This window comes from Pristiophorus japonicus, chromosome 5 (genome assembly GCF_044704955.1).
Source record: "Pristiophorus japonicus isolate sPriJap1 chromosome 5, sPriJap1.hap1, whole genome shotgun sequence".
Taxonomy (NCBI): Eukaryota; Metazoa; Chordata; class Chondrichthyes; family Pristiophoridae; genus Pristiophorus; species Pristiophorus japonicus.
Genome location: NC_091981.1, coordinates 23345283 through 23369534, shown reverse-complemented (window position 1 = coordinate 23369534; position 24252 = coordinate 23345283). Strand labels below are relative to the sequence as shown.

The 24252-nt window shown below is 45.8% G+C and overlaps 1 protein-coding gene across 1 annotated transcript; it reads right to left on the bottom strand.

The window, feature by feature from the left end:
• Positions 1 to 1048: 1048 nt before the first annotated feature.
• LOC139263760 (C-C chemokine receptor type 4-like) lies at positions 1049 to 23891 on the bottom strand. Its single transcript, XM_070879807.1, has 3 exons — positions 23819 to 23891; positions 21420 to 21469; positions 1049 to 2316 (listed from the first exon to the last, which is right to left on the bottom strand). Exon 3 carries the CDS (start codon positions 2314 to 2316, stop codon positions 1252 to 1254), a length of 1065 nt encoding a protein of 354 aa, XP_070735908.1. The 5' UTR covers positions 21420 to 21469; positions 23819 to 23891; the 3' UTR covers positions 1049 to 1251.
• Positions 23892 to 24252: the final 361 nt, after the last annotated feature.

The window sequence follows — 24252 nt, the reverse complement described above, 5'->3', positions numbered from 1 at the left end:
AACATAATCAGTCTTAGCAATAATTAGTAACACAATACACAATCATGGAATATGGAGACAAGAAAATCTTATGCAAGTGTAAAGAAGTAATATTGTTAAGAAGTAAACTATGCATAAAGTGTCAGCTAAGGTTTGTGCTGAGAAGCAGGCCCGGCGAAAAAGACCAGGCATGGCCAATATAATTTATTCTGCTGGGTTGACTTTCTGTACACAGCAAAACCATACCTATTGCTGTGTTACTGTTACTACATCAAACCCATTTCGAATACATTAGATGTTAAAAAAATCTGCTCATTTACTTAGCAAAAGCACCTGAGATTACAAATTTCCTCAAACAGGTTTTTTTTTAAGGCATGACTGATGCCAGCAAAGTTGAAGTTGTTGCTCAGTTTTGTGTGTTTTCAGTTGTTCGCTAACTGAAAGGAAATTTTGTCGCCATTGCAAAGAAAACGCTTCCAGACAGAAAGGAGAGGAGAGGGCGGCAAAAGTAGATCGTCACGGTCGAATAGAACCGCGTCAGGAAAAGAAAATTTACGCCAGCAAGTAAACGTCCATTTCTATACATTTTCTTATTTTTATTAATTTTCTTTGCCTTTCCTTTCACACGGAGCTTGCGCATCGCAAACAATAAATCTCCCCCCCTTCACAGAAATATCATGCATTAATACTCAAACCAACCAGGCTATTATTATACACGGCTACACCGGAAGCTTTGCCCTGGATATCCAACTTAGATATTGACATTTGATTTGTTTTGCTACTACCATACGAAAGAAGAAAAAGATTATTCATTATTAAACCAACCCATAACTGCGTCGATGCGTTCTGCGTATGCGTGCTTCTGGCTTGTTATGGGAGCGGGCTTGTTTTAACAAATTCTAAAAATGCTAGGAAGGTATTGGGTTCTGGGGGGAAATGGGAGGGAGGGAGCGGGAATCTTGGGGGGGGGGGGGGGGGGAAGGAATGCCAGGGAGGGATCGGGCACTGGGGGGGAAATGTCAGGGAGGGAGCGGGCACTGGGGGGGGAAATGCCAGGAGGGAGCGGGCACTGGGGGGGAATGCCAGGAGGGAGCGGGCACTGGGGGGGAAATGTCAGGGAGGGAGTGGGGTCTGGGGGGAAAATGCCAGGGAATGAGCATGCTCGTGTAAAAACACCAGAAACACCATGCCTCTGGTTGTTGGAGTGCGTAGTGCGCTTCTGCGCAGCTTCCAGTTCGTTGGCAGCAGTCACTCAGTTTTGTAAAGGTCAGACTACCAATTATTTGTCGTATCGTTACCCATAGAACCATCAGAACCTTCCAAACTGGGCTTCCTGGTGACATACCTCTGCGGTTGACACATCACACTACATGGCCAACAGTGGCTACAGAAGTGAATTAGGTGTCTTCTAAATTTTTCACCCACAAAGGCGTAAAAAATGGGATTGAGACAGCAGTGGAAATAAGCTACATTGTGAGAGATTGTGTAGGCATAATCCATACGTGTGTCCAAGTCACAGTCCTGAAACTCTATCACCTCGAGCTCCTTCAAAGATTTCAAGAAAACCACAATGTTGTAAGGTGCCCAACATAAAAAAAACACTACTACAATGGCAAATATGACTCGCAGTGTCCTGTGTTTCTGCACTGTTCTGCACTTTATCAATGTTTGAATTATCCTGCAATAGCAGTACACAATGATAATAAATGGGAGGATAAAGAACACTATATTTTGTTGATAATAGCTCAATAGTTTCCATGGACCTGCCTCACCAATTGAGTAAATATTGTCACAGCTATGGTTAATTTCAAAATCTTCTCTTAAACCAACAAAGATAAAGTCGGGGATGGTTGCTAACGTACTGATCAGCCAAACAACCGCACTTGTTATTGCTGCATAGCAAACTTTCCTGGATCTTGCGGCAGATACAGCATGAACAACCGCGAGGTATCGGTCAATTGTCATCAGTGTCAGGAACATTATACCACTGTAAAAGCCAATGTAAAATATACCGCTCATTAACTTGCACATGGCATTACCAAAGATCCATCCTATTGAATGCTGGATTGCCCAGAAAGGAAGACAGATAGCAGAAAGTAAATCTGAAATAGCAAGATTAAGAATGAATATATTTGTTATGGTTTTTAGGTATTCATATTTCACAAGTATCAATAAAACCAATCCGTTTCCAATTAGACTGAGCACTAATACTATTCCGTAGAAGGTAGGCATCAATGTCGCTCCAAATTTGTTGAAGTCTTCTTTATTACATATATCTTCATAGTCAGGAGTTGGGGTCTCCATTGTGTTGTTCATCATTGGCGACTCTGAAGACATCTGTTTTCACAAAAAAATATTATTATTTTCATGTTGCTTTTTAGTGGCTCTGAAATTATACCATGGAATATAGCATATCAGTGCCTAACATACATAAGAACATAAGAAATAGGAGCAGGAGTAGGCCATTTTACCCCTTGAGCCTGCTCCGCCATTCAATAAGATCACAGCTGATCTGATCTTGGCCTCAACTCCACTTCCCTGCTCACTTCCCATAACCCTTGACTCCCTTATCATTCAAAAATCTGCCTATCTCCACCTTAAATATATTCAATGACCCAGCCTCCACTGCTCTCTGGCATAGCGAATTCCAAATAATCATAACCCTCTGAGAGAAGAAATTCCTCCTCATCTCCATTTTAAATGAGAGACCCTTATTCTGAAACGATGCCCTCTAGTTCTAGATTCCCCCACAAGGAGAAACATCCTCTCTGCATGTACCCTGTCCAGCCCCCTCAGGATCTTAGACGTTTCAATAAGATCACCTCTCATTCTTCTAAATTCCAATGAGTATAGGCCCAACTCGCTCAACCTTTCTTCATAAGACAATCCCTTCATCCCAGGAATCAACCTATTGAAACTTTTCTGAATGCAAGTATATCCCTCCTTAAATAAGGAGACCAAAACTGCATGCAGTACTCCAGGTGTAGCCTCACCAATACCCTGTACAGTTGCAGTAGGATTTTCCTACTTTTATACTGCATCCGCTTTGCAATAAAGGCCAACATTCCATTTGCCTTCCTAATTACTTGCTGTACCTGCATACTAACTTGTTGTGTTTCATGTACAAGGACTCCTAGATCCCTCTGTACTGCAACATTTTGTAGTCTCTCCCAATTTAAATAATAATTTGCTTTTTTATTTTTCCTACCAAAATGGATAACCTCACATTTTCCCACATTATACGCCATCTGCCAAATTTTTGCCCACTCACTTAGCCTGTCTATATCCCTTTGCAGATTCATGGCATCCTCCACACAACTTGCTTTCCCATTTATCTTTGTATCATCAGCAAATTTGGCTACATTACACTCGGTCCCTTCATCCAAGTCATTAATATAGACTGTAAATAGTTGAGGCCCCAGCACTGATCCTTGTGGCACCCCACTAGTTACCGTTTGCCAACCGGAAAATGACCCATTTATCCCGACTCTCTGTTCTCTGTTAGTTAGCCAATCCTCTATCCATGCGAATATATTGCCCCCAACCCCATGAGCTCTTATCTTGTGCAGTACCCTTTTATGTGGCGCCTTATCGAATGCCTTCTGGAAATCCAAAGGTTCCCCTTTATCCACCCTGCTTGTTACATCCTCAAAAACTCCAACAAATTTGTCAAACATGATATCCCTTTCATAAAACCATGCTGACTCTGCTTGACTGTATTATGATTTTCTAAATGTCCCGATACTGCTTCCTTAATAATGGACTCCAGCATTTTCCCAATGACGTTCCCCATGCTGTTGAAATTCTTCCTCTGCCTATTTTACCTAAGGTCTTGTGCTGCTTAAACCTCCACTGATGAACAGATGATATGTCAGATCAAAATGTTAGACCATGTGCTCAGCATACAGCAGTTCATCAAACTGAGTGCGCGCTCAGGGGTGTACGCCTGAATAGTCCACCCAGGGGAGTCATTGTGCCAAGTGAATAAAGGCATACCAGCTTCCAGCAGGACATGTGTGGACCCCACTGGTGGGATGTAGACCAGGCAAGTGTCCTGGACCCCTACACAGTCTCAAATTTAAAAGAAAAGTTGATTCCAGATCATGATGACCGTGGTGCCCGCCTATCATGGAATCTCTCCTGACAACTCTCACTGCTGCCATAGAAGCTCAGGTGGCTGCCATGTTGACCTTGAATTTGGGGGCCACTGAGGACAGGGTCTTCCAGCGCATCATTTCAATCCTGCACTCTGTTCTTGCGCAGGAGTCCTGACTCGCAGTCCCAGTAGAGTGGCCTTGGCTCCATGGGGGAAGCACCTGCTGTCCTCTCTCTCAGGACAACATCATGCCTACTCTCCCAGTAACCACTCCCACTCCCCACTAGGATTACATCGGATATACGGCACAGAAACAGGCCATTCGGACAAACCAGTCCATGCTGGCGTTTATGCTCCACTCGAGCCTCCTCACATCTTTCCTCATCTAAATCTATCAGCATAACCCTCTATTCCCTTCTCCCTCAAAAGCTTATCCAGCCTCCCCTGAAATGCATCGATACTATTCACTTCAACCATTGCCTGTGGTAGTGAGTTCCACATTCTCACCACTCCGGAGAAAGACATTTCTTCAGAGTTCCCTATTGTATTTCTTGGTGACTATCTTATATTGATGGCTTTTAGTTATGCTTTTCCCCACAAATGGAAACATTCTGTATCCACTATTAAAACCTTTCATAATTTTAAATACCTCAATTAGGTCACCCTTCAGCCTTCTTTTTTCAAGAGAAAAGAGACCCAGCCTGTTCATCCTTTCCTGATATGTATACCCTCGTATTTCTGGCATCATCCTTGTAAATCTTCTTTGCACCCTCTCCAGTGCCTCTATAACCTTTTTATCCTTATGCGGTTCGGTGTCAATTTTTTTTATCTCATAATAGTCCTGTGAAGCACCTTGGGACATTTCACTACGTTAAAGTCGCTATATAAATACAAGTTTTGTTATAATATGGCGACCAGAATTGTACGCAGTACTAACTGTGGTCTAGCCAAGGTTCGATACAGGTTTAGCATAACTTCACTTCTTTTCAATTCTATCACTCTAGAAATAAACCCTAGTGCCTGGTTTGCTTTTCTTATGGCCTTGTTAACCCATGTCGTTACTTTTAGTGATTTGTGTATTTGTACTCCGAGATGCCTTTGCTCTTTTACCTGATCCAAATTCGCACCCTCTGGATTCTTCTGGATTTGCTGTTTATACTGGTAGTGAAGTGAGAGCAAGACACAAAGGCTGGACTGAAGGAAGGCACTCAGATGATGGCAGGAAGAACGGTGGTAAGGATTGTGGAACTGCTGATCATCATCATCATCATAGGCAATCCCTCGAAACGAGGATGATTTGCTTCCACACCAAAAAAGGATGAGTTCACAGATGTTTCAATGAAGGACCTAATATTCCAGATCCTGAATTACATCCTGAAGGGTGGAAGATGCCTGTGCGTGGATTTTTTTAACGTGGTGTGGCCATTGCCTACCAGCCACCACACGGGCTTGACAGAAGCTAGGTCTTGGTCATGTGGCAAGGGATAACCAAGACGACTGGAGACCAGCTAAGAGGTTTGGGGGTGGGGGGTTGATGGTTTAGGTGAAGCACTCCTTAATGAGCTGCTCTCTCAGAGCTCGGGCAGTTTGGACAGCTCAGGCCACTAGCAATGTTTCCCCTAATTTTTGGGGGGTACGTGGTCCCTTTAACGGGCTGTGGGGCCCACTCTCAATTGGCCGCTTGTGGCCAATGCCTCTGTTCCTCTTCTTCATGCTGCTATTCCTCCTGTTGCACTTCTTGCTGCCCAGGCAGTGCTAAGGGCTGGTCCTTCATTATCTCAAAGATATGCAGCATACAGAAGAACAACAGGATACCCGTCCAGAGGTGTGTTTCAAATCTCCCACGGAACAGTCCAGGCTGGGGAAGCATTGCTTGAGCACGTCGATAGCATGGCTCTCATTGTAGGCCGGCTCTGCGGAAGTCATGAGTTTTTCCAGAGGGGATAGTCCTTGTTGCCCAATTGCCAACCTGTAGCTCGAAGGCCTGGATGGCATCAAGGTGGCACAGAGAACTGGTGTAGGAGGAAAGAGTCACGACTACTGCCAAAATAGGATGCAGGGGATGTGCACTGTTTGAATGAATTGGATCAGGAGGTTTTCTGCAGGATCTCGTGTGCGGTCTTGAGTGCAACCTCATCTCTTTCATCTCTTTTCTCATCATCATTCTCCTCATCTGCATCATTGTAGTTCACAAGGAAGTAGTTGCAACTCTATTCCTCTATTCCTCCTCTTTATCATCATTATCATTATCTTCCTGCGCCTATGCTTCCAGTTGCTGCAGTGAATCTTCAGTAAAGGATGGTACATGTTAAGATTGGGTGAACATTACGTTTTTGAAATTAAGGGGACAGAGAAGGGGGTTAGAAACTTATGGTTATGTGATGCTTCACAGGTGGCGGTGTACGTGTTCAGTCACGAACCTGGTGCTGGCACAATGCCCCAACCTTACCATCTCACATAGCAAGAGCAGGGCGCCTCCTCATGAGCTCCCCGGTGTTTTCCTCGTAGAACGTGAGTTTTTAAAAATGTATTTGCTCCTGGGATGTGTCACTGGTAAGGCCAGCATTTATTGCCCATCCCTAATTGCCCTTGAGAAGGTGGTGGTGAGCCGCCTTCTTGAACCGCTGCAGTCCATGTGGTGAAGGTGTTCCCACAGTGCTGTTAGGGAGGGAGTTCAAGGATTTTGACCCAGCGACTATAAAGGAACAGCGATATATTTTCAAGTCAGGATGGGGTGGAACTTGGTGGGGAATATACAGGTGATGGTGTTCCCATGCGCCTGCTGCCCTCGGACTTCTAGGTGATAGAGGTCATGGGTTTGGGAGGTGCTGCCGAAGAAGCCTTGGCGAGTTGCTGCAGTGCAGCTTGTAGATGGTATACACTGCAGCCACGGTGCACCGGTGGTGGAGGGAGTGAATGCTTAAGGTGGTGGATGGGGTGCCAATCAAGCGGGCTGCTTTGTCCTGGATGGTGTCGAGCTTCTTGAGTATTGTTGGAGCTACACTTATCTAGGCAAGTGGAGAGTATTCCATCACACTCCTGACTTGTGCATGTAGATGGTGGAAAGGCTTTGAGGTGAGACACTCGCCACAGAATACCCAGCCTCTGACCTGCTCTTGTTGCCACAGTATTTATGTGTCTGGTCCAGTTAAGTTTTTGATCAATGGTGGCCCCCAGGATGTTGATGCTGGGGAATTCAGCGATGGTGAAACCGTTGAATGTTATGGGGCGATGGTTAGTCTCTCGCTTGTTGGAGCTAGTCATTGCCCGGTACTTGTGTGGGGCAAATGTTACTTGTCAAAGGCCTGAATGTCATCCAGGCCCTACTGCATTCGGGCACGGACTGCTTCATTATCTGAGGAGTTGAAAATGTAACTGAACACTGCAATTATCAGCGAGCATCCTCACTTCTGACCTTATGATGGAGGGAAGGTCATTGATGAAGCAGCTGAAGATGGTTGGGCCTAGGACACTGCCCTGAGGAACTCCTGCAGCGATGTCTTACGGCTGAGATGATTGGCCTCCAACAACAACAACCATCTTCCTTTGTGCTAGGGGGACACTCCAGCCAGTGGAGAGTTTTCCCTTTACTGGGCTCCTTGATACCACACTCGGTCAAATGCTGCCTTGATGTCAAGGGCAGTCACTCTCACCTCACCTATTAAATTCAGCTCTTTAGTCCATGTTTGGACTAAGGCTGTATTGAGGTCTGGAGCCAAGTGGTCCTGGCAGAACCCAAACTGTGCATCGGTGAGCAGGTTATTGGTGAGTAAGTTCCGCCCGATAGCACTGTCGACGACACCTTCCATCACTTTGCTGATGATTTGGAGAGTAGACTGATGGAACAGTAAGTGGCCAGATTGGGTTTGTTCTGATTTTTGTGGACAGGGCATACCTGGGCAGTTTTCCACATTGGCGGGTTGATGCCAGTGTTGTAGCTGTACTAGAACAGCTTGGCTAGAGGTACAGCTAGTTCTGGAGCACACGTCTTCAGCACGACAGCTGGGATATTGTCGGGGCTCATAGCCTTTGCTGTATCCAGTGGGCTCAGCTGCTTCTTGATTTCATGTGGAGTGAATCAAACTGAAGACTGGCTTCTGTGATGGTGGGGACCTCAGGAGGAGGCCGATATGGATCATCCACTCGACACTTCTGGCTGAAGATGGTTGCAAACACTTCAGTCTCGTCCCGGATGAGACCTTGTTTAACAAATCAGCCATGATCTTATTAAATGGCGGAACAAGCTCGAGGAGCCAAATGGCGTACTCCTGCTCCTATTTCTTATGTTCTTATGTTCTTATGTCTTTTGCACTCACGTGCTGAGCTCTGCCATCATTGAGGATGGGGATATTCATGTAGCCTCCTCCTCCCATTAGTTGTTTAGTTGTCCACCACAATTCACGACTGGATGTGGCAGGACTGCAGAGCTTTGATCTGATCCGTTGGTTGTGGGATCACTTAGCTCTGTCTATAGCATGCTGCTTCCACTGTTTAGCATGCATGTTGTCCTGTCTTGCAGCTTCCCCATTTTTAGGTGCTCCTGGCATGCTCTTCACTGAACCAGGGTTGGTCTCCTGGCTTGATGGTAATCGTACAGTGAGGGATATACCAGGCCATGAGGCTACAGATTGTGGTGGATTACAATTTTGAAGAGCCTCGTGGATGCAGAGTTTTGAGCTGCTAGATCTGTTCTGAATCTATCCCATTTAGCACGGTGGTAGTGCCACACAACACGATGGAGGGTGTCCACAGTGTCAAGTCAGGATTTCGTCTCCACAAGACCTCTGCGGTGATCACTGCTACCAATGATGTCATGGACAGATGTATCTATGACAGGGAGATTGGGGAGGACGAGGTCAAGTAGGTTTTTCACTCCTGTTGGTTCTGCTGCAGGCCCAGTCTGGCAGCTATGTCCTTCAAGACTCTGCCAGATTGGTCAGTAGTGGTGCTACCGAGCCACTCTTAGTGCTGGATGTTGAAGTCTTCCACCCAGAATACATTCTGTGCCCTTGCTAGTCTCAGTGCTTCTTCCAAGTGGTGTTCAACATGGGGGAATACTGATTCATCAGCTGAGGGAGGGCGGTAGGTGGTAATCAGCAGGATCATGCTTGACCTGAAGCCATTAGACTTCATGGGGTCTGGAGACAATGTTGAGGAATCTCAGGACCATTCCCCCCTGACTGTATACTATTGTGCCACCACCCTGGGTGGGTCTGTCCTGCTGGTTGGACAGGGGATGGAGGATTCTGGGGTATTGGCTGAAAGGTATGATTCTGTGAATATGACTATGTCAGGCTGTTGCCTGACTAGTCTGTGGGATAGCTTTCCCAATTTTGGCACCAGTCCCCAGATGTTGGTGAGGAGGACTTTGCAGGGTTGACTGGGCTGGGTGTGTCATTGTCGTGTCCATAGCTGGTGCCGAGGTCGATGCTGGGTGGTCCGTTCAGTTTTATTCTTATTATTACTTTCCATAGCGGTTTGTTACAACTGAGTGGATTGCTAGGCCATTTCAGAGGGCAGTTAAGAGTCAACCATATTGCTGTGAGTCTGGAGTCACATATAGGACAGACCGGGTAAGGACGGCAGATTTCCTTCCCTAAATGGCATTAGTGAACCAGATGGGTTTTTATTATAATCTGATAATTTCATGGACACCATTACTGATTTTTACGGATACGTCATTTTCCCAGCAGAGGCTGAGAAGTCTGCCTTTAGCTTCCGACACATGGAGCCCAGAATTCTTGGGTGCTCCACTGACCCTGAGATTGCACCGCAGAGAAGCACTAAAATAGATGAAAGATAGACATGTTTAGCCACCCTGGGCTAAGAGTTGGAAAGAGTTGGTTGACTTCTGTTTACATTGGACTTTATTGTTTTACAATAGAACGTACACTTGTGTTTTGCTCTGTTATTCATAGAGGTTAGATTCCTACAGGATAAATGTGCATTAATTGGAGTTGACTTATTTAACCGGTTGATGATTGTTGGCGTGGTAACGTTGGGGAAAAGAGGATGTGTTGGCATGCTCTAAGATGCGTACTGGATTCCTTTATTTAAGGAGCGGAGAAATGAAGGAGTTAAGCCACTGGTGTCCAAGGTCCAAGGGAGACTGTGTTAAATAGAGGAGACGACCTCTCTGAGGAGATGTGTCTCAGCAGTCACTGATGCAGGTCATCATGATGCTCGCTCCCATGTACTTGTGCCTCTAAAGTATTTAGGGCCACTTCCCCAGCAGTGTCCAAGTCTTTTTGCATGGTGAAGCAAACTACAGCTATGTATGACACACAAGCTTGAGTATACTGAAGAGCCCCAGAGAACCTGTAGAAGCTCTTAAATTAACATGGATGCTATCGATTGCACCCTTAACTGTGCCAGCAAACCATAAAAGAGCAGCCTTGCTGATATAACAACCTGAAGGACTTCCTCAGCTCTCTTGCAAAGTGCGTCAATTATCTGACAAATACTTGTCTGTACTGCTGGTAAAGAAAGAAACCAAGAACTTGCATTTATATAGCGCCTTTCAACAACTCAGGACGTCCCAAACTGCTTTACAGCCAATTAAGTACCTTTGAAGGGTTGTTAGTGGTGTAATGTAGGAAATGCAACAACCAGTTTGTGCATTGCAAGGTTCCATGAATAGCAATGAAATAATGAGCAGATAATCTGTTTTTCATGATTTCTCCCTGGTGTCCTGGCCAATAGTTATCCCTCAATCAACATAACAAAAGCAGATTATCTGGTCATTATCACATTGTGGGAGCTTGCTGTGCGCAAATTGGCTGCCCGTTTCCTACATTATGACAGTGACTACACTTCAAAAGTATTTCATAGAAAATAGATGCAGCAGTAGGCCATTCAGCCCTTCAAGCCTGCACCACCATTCAATATGATCATGGCTGATCATGCACCTTCAGTACCCCACTCCTGCTTTCTCTCCATACCCCTTGATCCCTTTAGCTGTAAGGGCCACATCTAACCCCCTTTTGAATGTATCCAACAAACTGGCCTCAACAACTTTCTGTGGTAGAGAATTCCACAGGTTCACAATTCTCTGAGTGAAGAAATTTCTCCTCATCTCGGTCCTAAATGACTTACCCCCTATCATTAGACTGTGGCCCCTGGTTCTGGACTTCCCCAACATCGGGAACATTCTTTCTGCATCTAACCTGTCCAACCCCATCAGAATTTTATATGTTTCTATGAGATCCCCTTTCATTCTTCTAAATTCCAGTGAATATAAGCCTAGTCGATCCATCATTTCATCGGCTATAAAGCACTTTGAGACGTCCGGTAGACGTGAATGGCGCTATATAAATGCAAGTCCTTCTTTTTTCTTTTTCCTCCAAGGAAAGGTTAGCCCACAATCATCAAATGAGACATGCAACTGTGGGAGTAACGGCATCTCTCAAAACGTTGAGTCCTCAGGAAGAAGAAGCGTGAGACATCATAGGGAGACGGACAAGATGGTGAGGTTGGAGCCAAGATGGTAACAAAAGGTTACATCATGTCTACAGCACAGAAACAGGCCATTCAGCCCAACTGGTCTATTCCGTCAATTGTGCTACCCACGTGCATTCTCTAACTGCTCTTCATTTACCTCTATCAGCATAACCTTCTATTTTTTTTTTCCCCCCCATGTGCTTATCTAGCTTCCCCTAGCATCTATGTTATTTGCCTCAACTACTCCTACTGGTGGTGCGTTCCACGTTCCTACCCCTTTCTGGGGTAAGGACGTTTCTCCTGATAAAAGCTGGGAACTGCTCATCATAGGTACTAACAACTTTACGTGCTTTCTCAAAGTCTTGCACTCAAAATCTATTCCTTCAAAGTGTCAGCTGTGGCTCGGTGGGTAGCACTCTCGCCTCTGAGTCAGAAGGTTGTGGATTCAAGTCCCACTCCAGGGACTTGAGCACATAGATCTGAGTTGACACTCCAGTGCAGTGCTGAAGGAGTGCTGCACTGTCGGAGGTGCCATCTTTCGGATGAGACATTAAACCGAGGCCCCGTCTGCTCGCTCAGGTGAACGTAAAAGATCCCATGGCATTATTTCAAAGAAGAGCAGGGGAGTTCTCCCCGGTGTCCTTGCCAATATTTATCCCTCAATTAACATAACAAAAACAGATTATCTGGTCATTATCATTATCACATTGCTGTTTGTGGGAGCTTGCTGTGTGCAAAATTGGCTGTCACATATTCCAGATTACAACAGTGACTATACTTCAAAAGTACTTCATTGGCTGTAAAACGCTTTGAGCCATCTGATGGTTGTGAAAGGTGTAGGATTTGTTCCTTCCCTCCAACCCCCAACTGAAAAATTGGACTATGAAATATTAAACTGTGGAGCCAGATCTGCTACCAGGGAAGGTTGCATTGTCAGAGAAAGACCTTATCATACAGACAGGCTGTGGTCAAGGTAATCATGGACAATGACCCTAAACAAGAGACAATTAGAATCAAGGGTGTTTCTGCTAGAGACATTCACGCATTTAATCACCATCATAGGCAGTCCCTTGGAATTGAGGAATACTTGCTTCCACTCTTAGAATGAGTCCTTAGGTGGCTGAACAGTCCAATACGAGAGCCACAGTCCCTGTCACAGGTGGGACAGATAGTCGTTGAGGATAAGGGATAGGTTTGCCGCACGCTCTTTCCGCTGCCTGCGCTTCTTTTCTGCATGCTCTCGCCGATTATACTGCCATCGTGTTCACATGAGGTCAACAGGAAATCTGGTTCAAGGTATTGCAAGTTGAATTTGGTATAAAGAAGAGCGACTTCGAAGAGGGAGTGGTGTGTGTTTTGGACAGTCGACAAGACGCAAGCTGGTAACTACGGTCCGGGCCTACAATCAACCTCAGGAAACAGCCGATGAGGGGTTTCAGTCAAATAATGGAAGGGTTTTTGTGATTTAGTCTGAGTAATTTTGTATGTAACAGTCGAATCGCAGACGGGTTTAACTGTGTCATATTTGCCGATGCAAATTATCCTTGTGTAGGGGTTTGTATTTTGGGTTTTGTTATTCCGATATAAATCGTAGGGATTTATATTGGGGTGTCGATGCAAATTACTCGTGTGTAGGGGTTTGTACTTTGGGTTTTGTTAGTCCGATATAAATCGTAGGGATTTATGCTGGGGAGGTAATTGTGTGTATGTTGAATAAACGAACGAATCAACAGTTGAGCCAAAACCCTGTGCCGTGCATATTTTGTTATTATATATCCTGAAGTCAAAGAACTGTGTGTAACAGGGGACTAATATCAAAAACCCTTACAAAGGCGCTATATAAATGCAAGTCTTCCTTTCTTTTCAAAGGAAACTGTCGTTGTGTGCACAAGCTCTTGAGCATTTCACACCATACAAGAATACCCTGTGGGAAGAGACCAGTCACTCAGATAACCATGCATCACTTCCAGAACACAACTCCTGCTACTTCAACTCCAGTTCCTTCATGACATCTTACTTGTCCAGAGAGGCCCATGTGGGAGAAAGTAGTCTGGCGATAGTGCAAAATGGACGATGGCGGATTGGCCGCCCAATATACGCCTTCTCTAATTTTCCTTCCATTAAAGTCATTGAAAAAGAAAATTGGAAGTGGTGTATAACGGGTGTCAATCTGACAGCGCCCATTTGACACTTTCGCTAACAGTTAAAATTATCGCCGGTGAGTCAGAAGGCTATCACTGGATGAAGCACTAAGCATTACTGAGAATGAAGAACTGGGAGTGGAAGAGGGGGAGAGTGCCATACCACCACACAGGGTGAAGAGCTAGAGACTCAAGAAGTTTTCAAAAGAGCATTGATCAGGGAGCAGCAATCTCATATGGAGGCAATGGAGAGGGTTTCCATGCAGATGGTTAAGACGATAGACAAGTGGGAGGAATCCACCAACTGGATCTGCGACGTACTGAAGGAAGTATCCATGTGAGGGTGTGGGGGTGTGGAGAGCAGGCAGCTTTGAAGTGATTTTTTTTTTTGCTGAGTCGGCTCTTATTTATTGAAACTGAACTATCAATTGTGCCCTCTTTGTCCAACATTATCTCCTTTCTGAGCACCCTCCTAATGCTGTCGGGAGTGAGGTCCTTCCGCTCTCTCTTCATTATCATCGCCATCATCTTTTGGAAGCAGCAAGCTTTTCTTCATTGTGATATTACAGTGTAAGCAGCAGGCTAACAGTGAGACTGTCACTGGGTTGTATTGAAGGGATTCACCAGATTTATCTAGACACCTAAAATGAAACATGTGAATTCCTAAAGTCTGCTCTATATTACTTCTTACATGTGAACGAGCCTTACTATATATGTTCTCCCCCTATTTCTTCAGAAGCCTTATTGGAATCATAATCCATGACTGCAAGGGATAGCCCTGATCACCAATCAACCATCTGAATATATGGGTCTGAGTTATGAGGGCTGGCATGGTGGATCGTCACATGATGACAGCATCATGTCAGCTTCTTGATCTGATGTCAGCATGCAGGATAAGGTCTTTGGTATTGCACACTAGCTGGACATTAATGGACATTTCCTATTCATAGAATTGAGTCTGTTATCATATGAGGTTTTGAATGACACATGCACTCCATCAATTGCTCCTTACATCTGTCGCAGGTCACATTGGGAAAACTATCTCCCCAGTGTGAAGCAGTATTTTGAGCAGAGTTGAGTAAAACCAGCAGCAAAAGTCCTAACTGAACCTCAACAGTACCCTGTATCGCTCTCCCTCTCTCCTGGTTTCTCTGGTTCCATCGGGAAGGATATGAATGGACTTTCTTGATGCATGGTAAGTGCTCATATCCATATAGAGAAGAGATGGCTTCTGCGATGCCTCACTCCAAGAGACTCCAATCTAGCCTCTTCCATCTCTTTCTCCTCTTCACAGCATGAATATAGAGGTATTTTATTGGGAAGACTGAAGCATTGTTTTCGGTCCCCGCCACAAACTCCGTTCCCTAGCCACGGACTCCATCCCTCTCCCCAACTTCTGTCTGACGCTGAACCAAACCGTTCACAACCTTGGTCTCATATTTGACCCTGAAATGAGCTTTCAACTACATATCCGCAGCATAACCAAGACCGCCTATTTCCACCTCCGTGACATCACCTGTCACTGCCCTTGCCTCAGCTTATCCGCTGCTGAAGCCCTCGTCCATGCCTTTGTTCCTCTAGACTTGACTATTCCAACAAACTCCTGGCTAGCCTTCCACATTCCACTCTACGTAAACTAGAGGTGATCCAAAACTCGGCTTCCCGTGTCCTAACTTGCACCAAATCCCGCTCACCCATCACCCCCTGTGCTCGCTGACCTACACTGGCTCCCAGTTAAGCAACACCTCGATTTCAAAATTCTTATCCTTGTTTTCAAATCCCTCCATGGCCTCATGCCTCACTATCTCTGTAATCTCCTTCAGCCCCACAACCCCCTGAGATGTCTGCGCTCCTCTAAATCTGCCTTCTTGACCAACGCTGATTCTGTTACCGAGGCCCCAAACTCTGGAACTCCTTGCCTAAACCTCTCCGCCTCTCTACCTCTCTTTCCTCCTTCATGATGCTCCTTAAACCTACCTCTTTGATCAAGCTTTTGATCACCTGCCCTAATTTCTCCTTATGTGGCTCGGTGTCAAATGTTTTTGTCTCATAATATTCCTGTGAAGCGTTAAAGACACTATATAAATACAAGTTGTTGTTGTATTCACATTGGGAAATCTGTATACCCTAATGTAAAGCAGTACTTTGAGCTGAGTTGAGTAAAAACAGCAGCAAAAGTCGGTACTGAACCTCAAAAGTACTAAAAAGATTGGTATGTAGGCAAATGAACACCAATTTTCAATAGCAGTAAACATAATGGCCCCCTCAACACGGGGATACCTACCTGCAGCTCCTATCATCACTTATATAGTGGCAGTGATTATTTGAGACAAGTTTGGGGTGGAGGATGGTAGAAATAGTTCAGAGGGGTTAGCCACATACCCTTACCCCAGCTACAGGAGCGGTGAGAGATTGTGGCGGAGGTGCGGCAAATGGGGTACGGGGCCCAGAAGAGCTGAAGGCCCAGGGGCAGCACGGGCCTGCCCACACTGCGATATGTGTGCGCATTAGGTCCATGCAGCAGAGTAGGTCTCCAGTCGTCCTGGTTAATCCTTGCTACTGGATAAAGGCCTAGCTCTGTCAAGCCCGTGTGGTGGCTGATGTGAAACGACCACCATACGTTAAAAAAATCCACGTACAGGCATCTTCCACCCCTGGACTTCAGGACTGGAATATCGGGTCCTTTATTGAAACATCTGCGAAGTTATCCCTTTTGGTGTGGAAGCAAGTCATCCTCGTTCGAGGGACCACCTATGATGATGACATGTGGTGGATCAGGTTCCCCGACTAACCTTAAAGGGAACTGATGAATTTTTGGGAGAATAATTCTGGTGCATCTTTTTCTAGCAGTAGTTTTGAGGCCATAGCCTTTAAGAGCCCATTTTATGCTCCAAATTCCACCCCGGAACAAGTGATAATTCGGAGAATCAGCCCAGATCTCCTTCCTGTTTTGTTTCCTCAAACACACTGCAATTTAATATATAATCCACATTCTCACTCCTCCTACTGGGTTTGTCCAGGAAGTGCGTAGAAAACTATCAATACCAGCCTGATGTACTTCTTCGTTTTGTGCTATAATTATCTGTGCTCCATGTTAAGCAATTGAGTGGCCCAAGAAGAGAAACTGTTTGGCCAATGCCATTGCAGTCCCATGCATGGATTATTGTAGGTTACACTGGAATCCAGATGTAGGAATCTGCTGTCACTGCAACTGTATCTTTTCAATGTGAATTGAAATTGTTTGCACAAATTTTAAAGAATATATATTACCAATGTTAAATTGTTCATGATTTATAACTAATACAGTATTCAAATATGTTCTTGGGATCATTTTGTTCAAATACACATTTTCCCATCTCTATAAACCAGTTCTGTGTAATTGTGGTGAGGTTGTGCTATCATTTCGAAACAGGAATGCATCCCATCTGTAGCACAATGTGGTTTCCAAACATGGTAATCACTCACACTGCGTCAGCTGTGGCTCAGTGGGTAGCACCCTCGCGTCTGCATCAGAAGGCTGTGGGTTCAAGTCCCACGTCAGGGATGTTAGCCCATAAATCTAGGCTGAGGGAGCGTGTGCTGTCTTTCGGATGAGACGTTAAACCAAGGCCCCGTCTGCTCTCTCAGGTGGATGTAAAAGATCCCATGGCACTATTTCGCCAGAGAGCAGGGGAGTTATCCCTGGTGTCCTGGTCAATATTTCTCCCTCAATCAACATAACAAAAACAGATTATCTGGTCATTATCACATTGCTCTTTGTGGGAGCTTGCTGTGCGTAAATTGGTTGCTGCCTTTCCCACATTACAACAGTGACTACACTTTAAAAAGTACTTCATTGGCTGTAAAGCGCTTTGGGACGTCTGGTGGTCATGAAAGGCGCTATATAAACGCAAGTCTTTCTTTCACACAGTATGTGGCGTACCAGACCTGCAATCGCTGGTGACAGTGATAATCTGCTTTGGCTGCAATCAGCCTGGAACTGATATCGATGACTATCAACAACTGGTGTTACGGATGTGACTGTCATCCTGGGGGCTTATTATGAAAGAGGAAGAGGGCTGCAAAATACATCTGCTAAACTTGGCCACATTTACCATGGCAACCCTGTATTTAAATAAACATCATGGTCCTGAGATTCCTCAGGGCCTTTTGGAAGATCAGAATGGAGATGGGGCAGGACTCTGATCCACCAGTTAAGCGTGCCGCTAACCATATCGGAATCAAACAGGGCAGCTCATTGGCATAATAGTTGGCAACCCAGAGGTGCAACTCCTGTGTAAGATGGGAGGAAGAGAATTTTAGCCACAGATTTTAAAATCCTATTGCAACTTAAAGTGTCAGACGGTCAGCCATGTGCTTTGAGCGCCACCTTTTGTCAGTATGTTGAACTGCACTGAATTCTTGGCAAAGAATGTACCTAAGAAATAGGAGTAGGAGTCGGCCATTTGGTCTTTCAAGCCTGCTCCGCCATTCAATAAGATTATGGCTGATCTGATCTGGGCCTCAACTCCACTTCCCTGCCTGCTCTCCATAGCCCTTTACTCCCCTGTATTTCAAAAATCTGTCTCTTCTTAGGCGGTCCCTCGTATCGAGGATGACTTGCTTCCATGTCAAAAAGGGATGAGCTCACAGGTGTTTCAATGAAGGAACTGATATTCCAGATCCCGAACTACATATTGAAGGGTGAAAGATGTCCGTGCATGAATTTTTTTAACATGTGGTGGCCGTTACACACCAACCACCACACGGGCTTGACAGAGTTAGGTCTTTTTCCAGTGGCTAGGGTTACCCAAGACGACTGGAGACCAGCTCTGCTGCATGGACCCAGTGCGCACACATATTGTGGTGTGGGCTGGCCCGTGCTGCCCCTGGGCCCTTGCCTCTTCTGGACCCCGAACTCACGCCTCTCCTGGGTTCTGATCTGTCTATCTCCACCTTAGATATATTCAATGACCCAGCCTCCACAGCTCTCTGGTGTAGAGGATTCCAAAGATTCACGACTCTCTGAGAGAAGAAATTCCTCCTCATCTCCGTGTTCAATTAGGTTCCGTTCTTAAATTGCAAAGTATTTTTGTGCTTTCTCAAGATTCCTCTCAAAATAGGTAGCAGAATGTTCAGGGGCTCAGGCACTTCATGCCAGCTTGGACATCTAATGTACCAGCAGGCTCAGACCATCCACTGCCACTGAAAAGATCTAAATGCAGAGCACATTATTTTTATGTGCAGTCCTCCAGTTCCTTCTGAAGCAAATGAGCAAACTGGGGCCACCCAGGAGAAAGCCAGTGAAATGAATAACTGGAGCTATCAACATCCTGGGAGTCACCATTGACCAAAAGCTTAACTGGACCGGCCACATAAATACTGTGGCAACAAGAACAGGTCAGAGGCTGGGTATTCTGCAGTGAGTGTCTCACCTCCTGACTCCCCAAAGCCTTTCCACCATCTACAAGGCAAAAGTCAGGAGTGTGATGGAATACTCTCCATTTGCCTGGATGAGTGCAGCTTTACCAACACTCAAGAAGCTCAACACCATCCAGGACAAGGCAACCTACTTGATTGGCACCCAATCCACCACCTTAAACATTCACTCCCTACACCACCAGCGCACTGTGTCCGTAGTGTGTACCATCTACGAGATGCACTGCAGCAACTCGCCAAGGCTCCTTCGGCAGCACCTCCCAAACCCGCGACCTCTACCACCTAGAAGAGCAAGGGCAGCAGGTGCATGGGCACACCATCACCTGCAAGTTCCCCTCCAAGTCACACACCATCCTGACTTGGACGTATATCGCCCATTCCTTCAGTGTCGCTAGGTCAAAATCCTGGAACTACCTCCCCAACAGCACTGTGGGAGTACCTTCACCACACGGACTGCAGTGGTTCAAGAAGGCAGCTCACCACCACCTTCTCAAGGGCAATTAGGAATGGGCAATAAATGCTGGCCTTTCCGGTGAGGCCCACATCCCATGAACTAATTTTTAAAAAACAGAACAGAAGACCAGTGCTGCAAAAGATTCAATGGCCTGATGAGAACAGGAAAGGTAAGAGAATCACCCTTTTCATTTAGGCACCATGGGGACCTACTCTACTGATCACCCTCACTTCTTAAATTAAATTAGTCATCATACACAGCACACTGCGGCTCAATGGTCTCTAACTCTTCTACTTAGCACCTTACAATCAGCCTCTTACAACTCCAGTCTCTTATGCTGTAGGGTCCTTCTAGCACCTGTCCTTCCTGAAACATTAACCGTCTGCTGATACCTGGAAAATAACCTTCAGAAAATTGCCTATCTAATGCTGTTAATCTAGTTTGAGGAAAAACTGGCATTCAAGGGCCAGCAGAGGCAGGCCACTGACTATAGAATTCTGGACATAAGGCAGCAGTCTCAGTAGGATGAGCAGGTACACTGCTTTGGCTATTGGTGTTGGAAGGTGTCAGTGAAGCAATGCCATTGGTAAGTCAGTGGCTGCAAAGCAGTGCTTCCAGCTGCAATAGTGCTTTCATTTACACAGCTGCCAGAAAGGTTCAGAGCATTATTGCCTCTGTCGTCATTCTCTCCAGATGTGGCACATCTGTTCTTAGCTAATTTTTTTTTCTTCTGAAGATCATTCATAGCCAGCAGAGGCAGATAATTCAAAAAAAGACTTGGATTTATATAGCGCCTTTCACAACCACTGGCCGCCCCAAAGCGCTTTACAGCCAATGAAGCACTTTTGGAGTGTAGTCGCTGTTGTAATATGGGAAACGCGGCGGCCAACTTGTGCACAGCAAGCTCCCACAAACAGCAATGTGATAATGACCAGATAATTGTTTTTTTTGTTGATTGAGGGATAAATATTGGCCAGGACACCGGGGATAACTCCCCTGCTCTTCAAAATAGTGCCATGGGATCTTTTACGCCCATCTGAGAGAAGAGACGGGACCTCGGTTTAATGTCTCATCATTAATGGCACCTCTGACAGTGCAGCGCTCCCTCAGCGCTGCACTGGAGTGTCAACTTAGATTTTTTGTGCTCAAGTCCCTGGAGTGCGACTTGAACCCACAACCTTTGGATTCAGAGGCGAGAGTGCTACCCACTGAGCCACAGCTGGCACTGAGGAGAGTAAAGAGGAGGATGTTGATGAGATTGGCCTCTGTCCCTCTGGCCATGGCTGATTTCTTTCAAATCCTGTATTCCTTTCCCACACACCAGCTCAGAGGCTTCAACCAGTGGGAAATCAAGATATTGGAGATGAGGAATTAGCAAAGGGAGATTCACAGCACACAAGGGACCGTGAGGAGTGGAGAGTGAGAGAGGACTTGGCCATTCCCCAGCAAAAGCTGCGGAGACAATTACTCCTGACTGAGGAGCCAGGGTCTCAGATTTCATGTGTCGCGCACTAAAATGACGGGCATCAGAACCTATGTGCAGGCGCCTAGGACCATCTCTCAGAACGTACAGCAGATGCAACTGTACTTATTCGTAGCTACATCAGGGAAGTATTTGCGGACTTCAGTAGAGGCTGTGTCCGTTTGGGATTTTAATCACAGGGAAAGCAGGAGCAGTGTAAATTAGGTGAGCTGGTCTTTGTAGCAGATTCTTGGATCGTGTCACCTGAAGCTCTGTGCCTGGAGTGGAGCCATGTGGCCCCAGTGTTCTCCTTTGCTTCAGAATTTACCCAACTGTATTGATAAAATGCAAACATTTAGCATTCGTCCAAAACACTTCTAACTTGTCAACAAGACACAAAGTATGGTTGTGAAATAATTGTTTACCTACCTAAGCAGCGTGGAAAATCCTTGCACAGTAAATGGAGAGAAACAGAAAATCTATGGGAGAAAAGAGTCAAACATATCAATTTGCCGTGTAACAACAACAACTTTTATTTATATAGCACCTTTAATGTAGTAAAACGTGCCAAGGCGCTTCACAGCGGTGTTAGAAACAAAACAAATACATTTCACACTGAGCTACATAAGAAGAAATTATGGCAGATGACCAAAAGCTTGGTCAAAGAAGTAGGTTTTAAGGAGCATCTTGAAGGAGGAGAGAGGCAGAGATGTTTAGGGAAGGAGTTCCAGAGCTTAGGGCCCAGGCAGCTGAAGGGAAGATGACCATTGGGATAAAATTACCTGCACACATGTAGTGAAAATCTGAACATTTTATGTTGAGCTGAAGGACTGTATTTCCTCTGTTTTATCACCGAATTTCAGAGTGTTTCAGGGCAGCTGGAAGAGGAAGATTGGGTGGTAACACACGATTCTACTTTGCCACCCCCACTAGGAAGTGGTCACCCAACTACTGGTGGCCATGTGTACATGATGTCGAGCATTGGATTTCCCAATGTTTCTGTCTGTGGCCCACCCATTGATTTAAATCATTGTGAGGTCAAAATCCATGGCGTGTGGATAAGAGGCCGCAAATTAGGCTGGGATCGGGATCTGCCCGGCTCCCAACCTTTCCGAACAATTTCCTCTGCCTGACCTGGTTAAATATGAAGTTTCTTGCCACCACAACCAAGGCCAGCAGAGTAAGAAGGGGCATTGCCAAGGGGCAGGAACACTGAGTTCAGCAAATTCTTCATCCCCAACCCGGCGGGTCACCGGATGAAGAGAAAAGCAAACATACCAGTCTGAAGTTTTTTTTAAATTTGCACTTGGGATGTGAGCAACACTGGCAAGGTAGCATTTATTGCCGATCTGTAATTTCCCTGAGGACAGAATGAGTCAGCTACATAGTGTGGGATTGAAGTCATGTGTTGGTTAGACAAGGTTGGGGTTGCAGGTTCCATTCCCTGAAATACATTCGAAAACAGATGTGTTTTATAACAATTCTGCAGCTTTCATGATCAAGTGGTCCCGACTTGCATTGTGACCTGGATTCCTGAAGAGTTGAAACATTCTTTGGGGGATTTTGGCACTCTTATAAAGGGACATAAATCTCAAATGTTTCTGAGGTGGTTGTTATATATGCAGACTATAGATATACTCTCTGTGTAGTCGTTGTATAGTTGCATAAGATGGAGTCTTGTTTACTTGATGTACTAAGGTCTACACTGTGTATATACTATGCTGGCACCACTAGAGGGTGCAGCTGGTGGAGACCGGGGTTTCCTACCCTGATGGCAGGGTCTGTATAAAAGGGTAGCCACCATGCAGCTGCCTCACTCTGGAGGACCACGGTCACTACAGTTTGAGTACAACACATTGCCTTGTGGAGTCATTCATAGGTACATTACAGACTTAATAACTGCCGATGAGAATACGGACTTTCACGCGATTATGGCTACCTTTGGCACACTAAAAGACTTTGCAGAGGATGATGATTGAGATGCCTTCACGGAAAGGCTCGAGCAATATTTCGTGGCAAATAACCTGGCAGGGGAGATGGACACATTGGCGGAGAAGCGCAAGGCTATACTGCTGACCAGTTGTGGGCCTGAGGTCTACCGCCTTGTCAGGGACTTGCTGGCACCCACGAAGGCCAAGGATAAGACAAATGATGAGCTGACTGAACTAATTCGCGACCAACTAAAACCAAAAGAGAGCATCCTCACGGCCAGGCACAGATTCTACACTGACCGTTGACCTGAGGGCCAGGAGATTGCAAAATATGCTGCCGACCTCAGGAGACTCGCTGCACCGTGTGATTTTGGCATGCACCTCAACGAAGCATTCGTTATAGGAATTGGCCACGAGGGCCTCCTTCACAAACTATTATCTGCCAACTCCACAGTCAACCTGCAGAAGGCCATCAGCATCAGTCAGGCGTTCATGACCTCGACCTGCAGCACCAAGTAAATTATTCATCCTGTGCACTCAAACCCGGCAAGTACTGTACACAGAATGGTGCCTTTCTGTAAGACTGTAGAACGTGGCTCTGCCCAGGGCAGAGAATACAGACCTCAGGGTTCCAGAACTCAGAGTCCGCTGAGGGGTGCTAATCAAGTAGCACCATGCTGGCGTTGCGGAGGAAACCACCGGGCTCACCAGTGTCGGTTTGCTGAGTACGTATGCAAAGCCTGTAACACACTAGGGCCACCTCCAGCGTATGTGTAAAAGAAATATGACTCACTGTCTAGCAGAGGAGTCGGTAGATGACTTTGAATCCAGCAGGGAGTACAATGATTTGGCCAGAGAGGCAGCTCAGACCCAAGAAGAAGTGTATAGAGTGTATACCTGCACCACCGATTGTCCTCCAGTGAAGATGGAAGTCGAGATAAACGGCGTCTCAGTCTTCATGGAAATGGACACGGGAGCGAGCCAGCCAATGATGAGCCAGGGTGCCTTTGAAAAACGACCCGAGCTGGCTCCAGTACAGGAAAAGTTGCACACCTAAATGTAATCCATAATGGCATGGTGCACAAGTTACCTCTGTGGATTGTTGCAGGTGATGGTCCAATGTTACTCGGAAGAAGGTGGATGGGGAAGATCCAGTGGAAATGGGAAGATCTCTTCACTCCAGCAATCGATGTCCCCCATGCTCAGAGGCAGAGCAAAACCTCACCTTCGCTTGGGCCAGGCACCAGAGAACAGACCAGCACAGCACCTGAGGCACAGACCGTCCATCACGACTGCGTGGCAATGATCCGACCGGAATGACCTAAAAGTAC

What these genes read in the sequence shown, in the direction of transcription:
- LOC139263760 (XM_070879807.1), bottom strand. Translation starts at nt 2,316, where the DNA reads ATGTCTTCAGAGTCGCCAATGATGAACAACACAATGGAGACCCCAACT.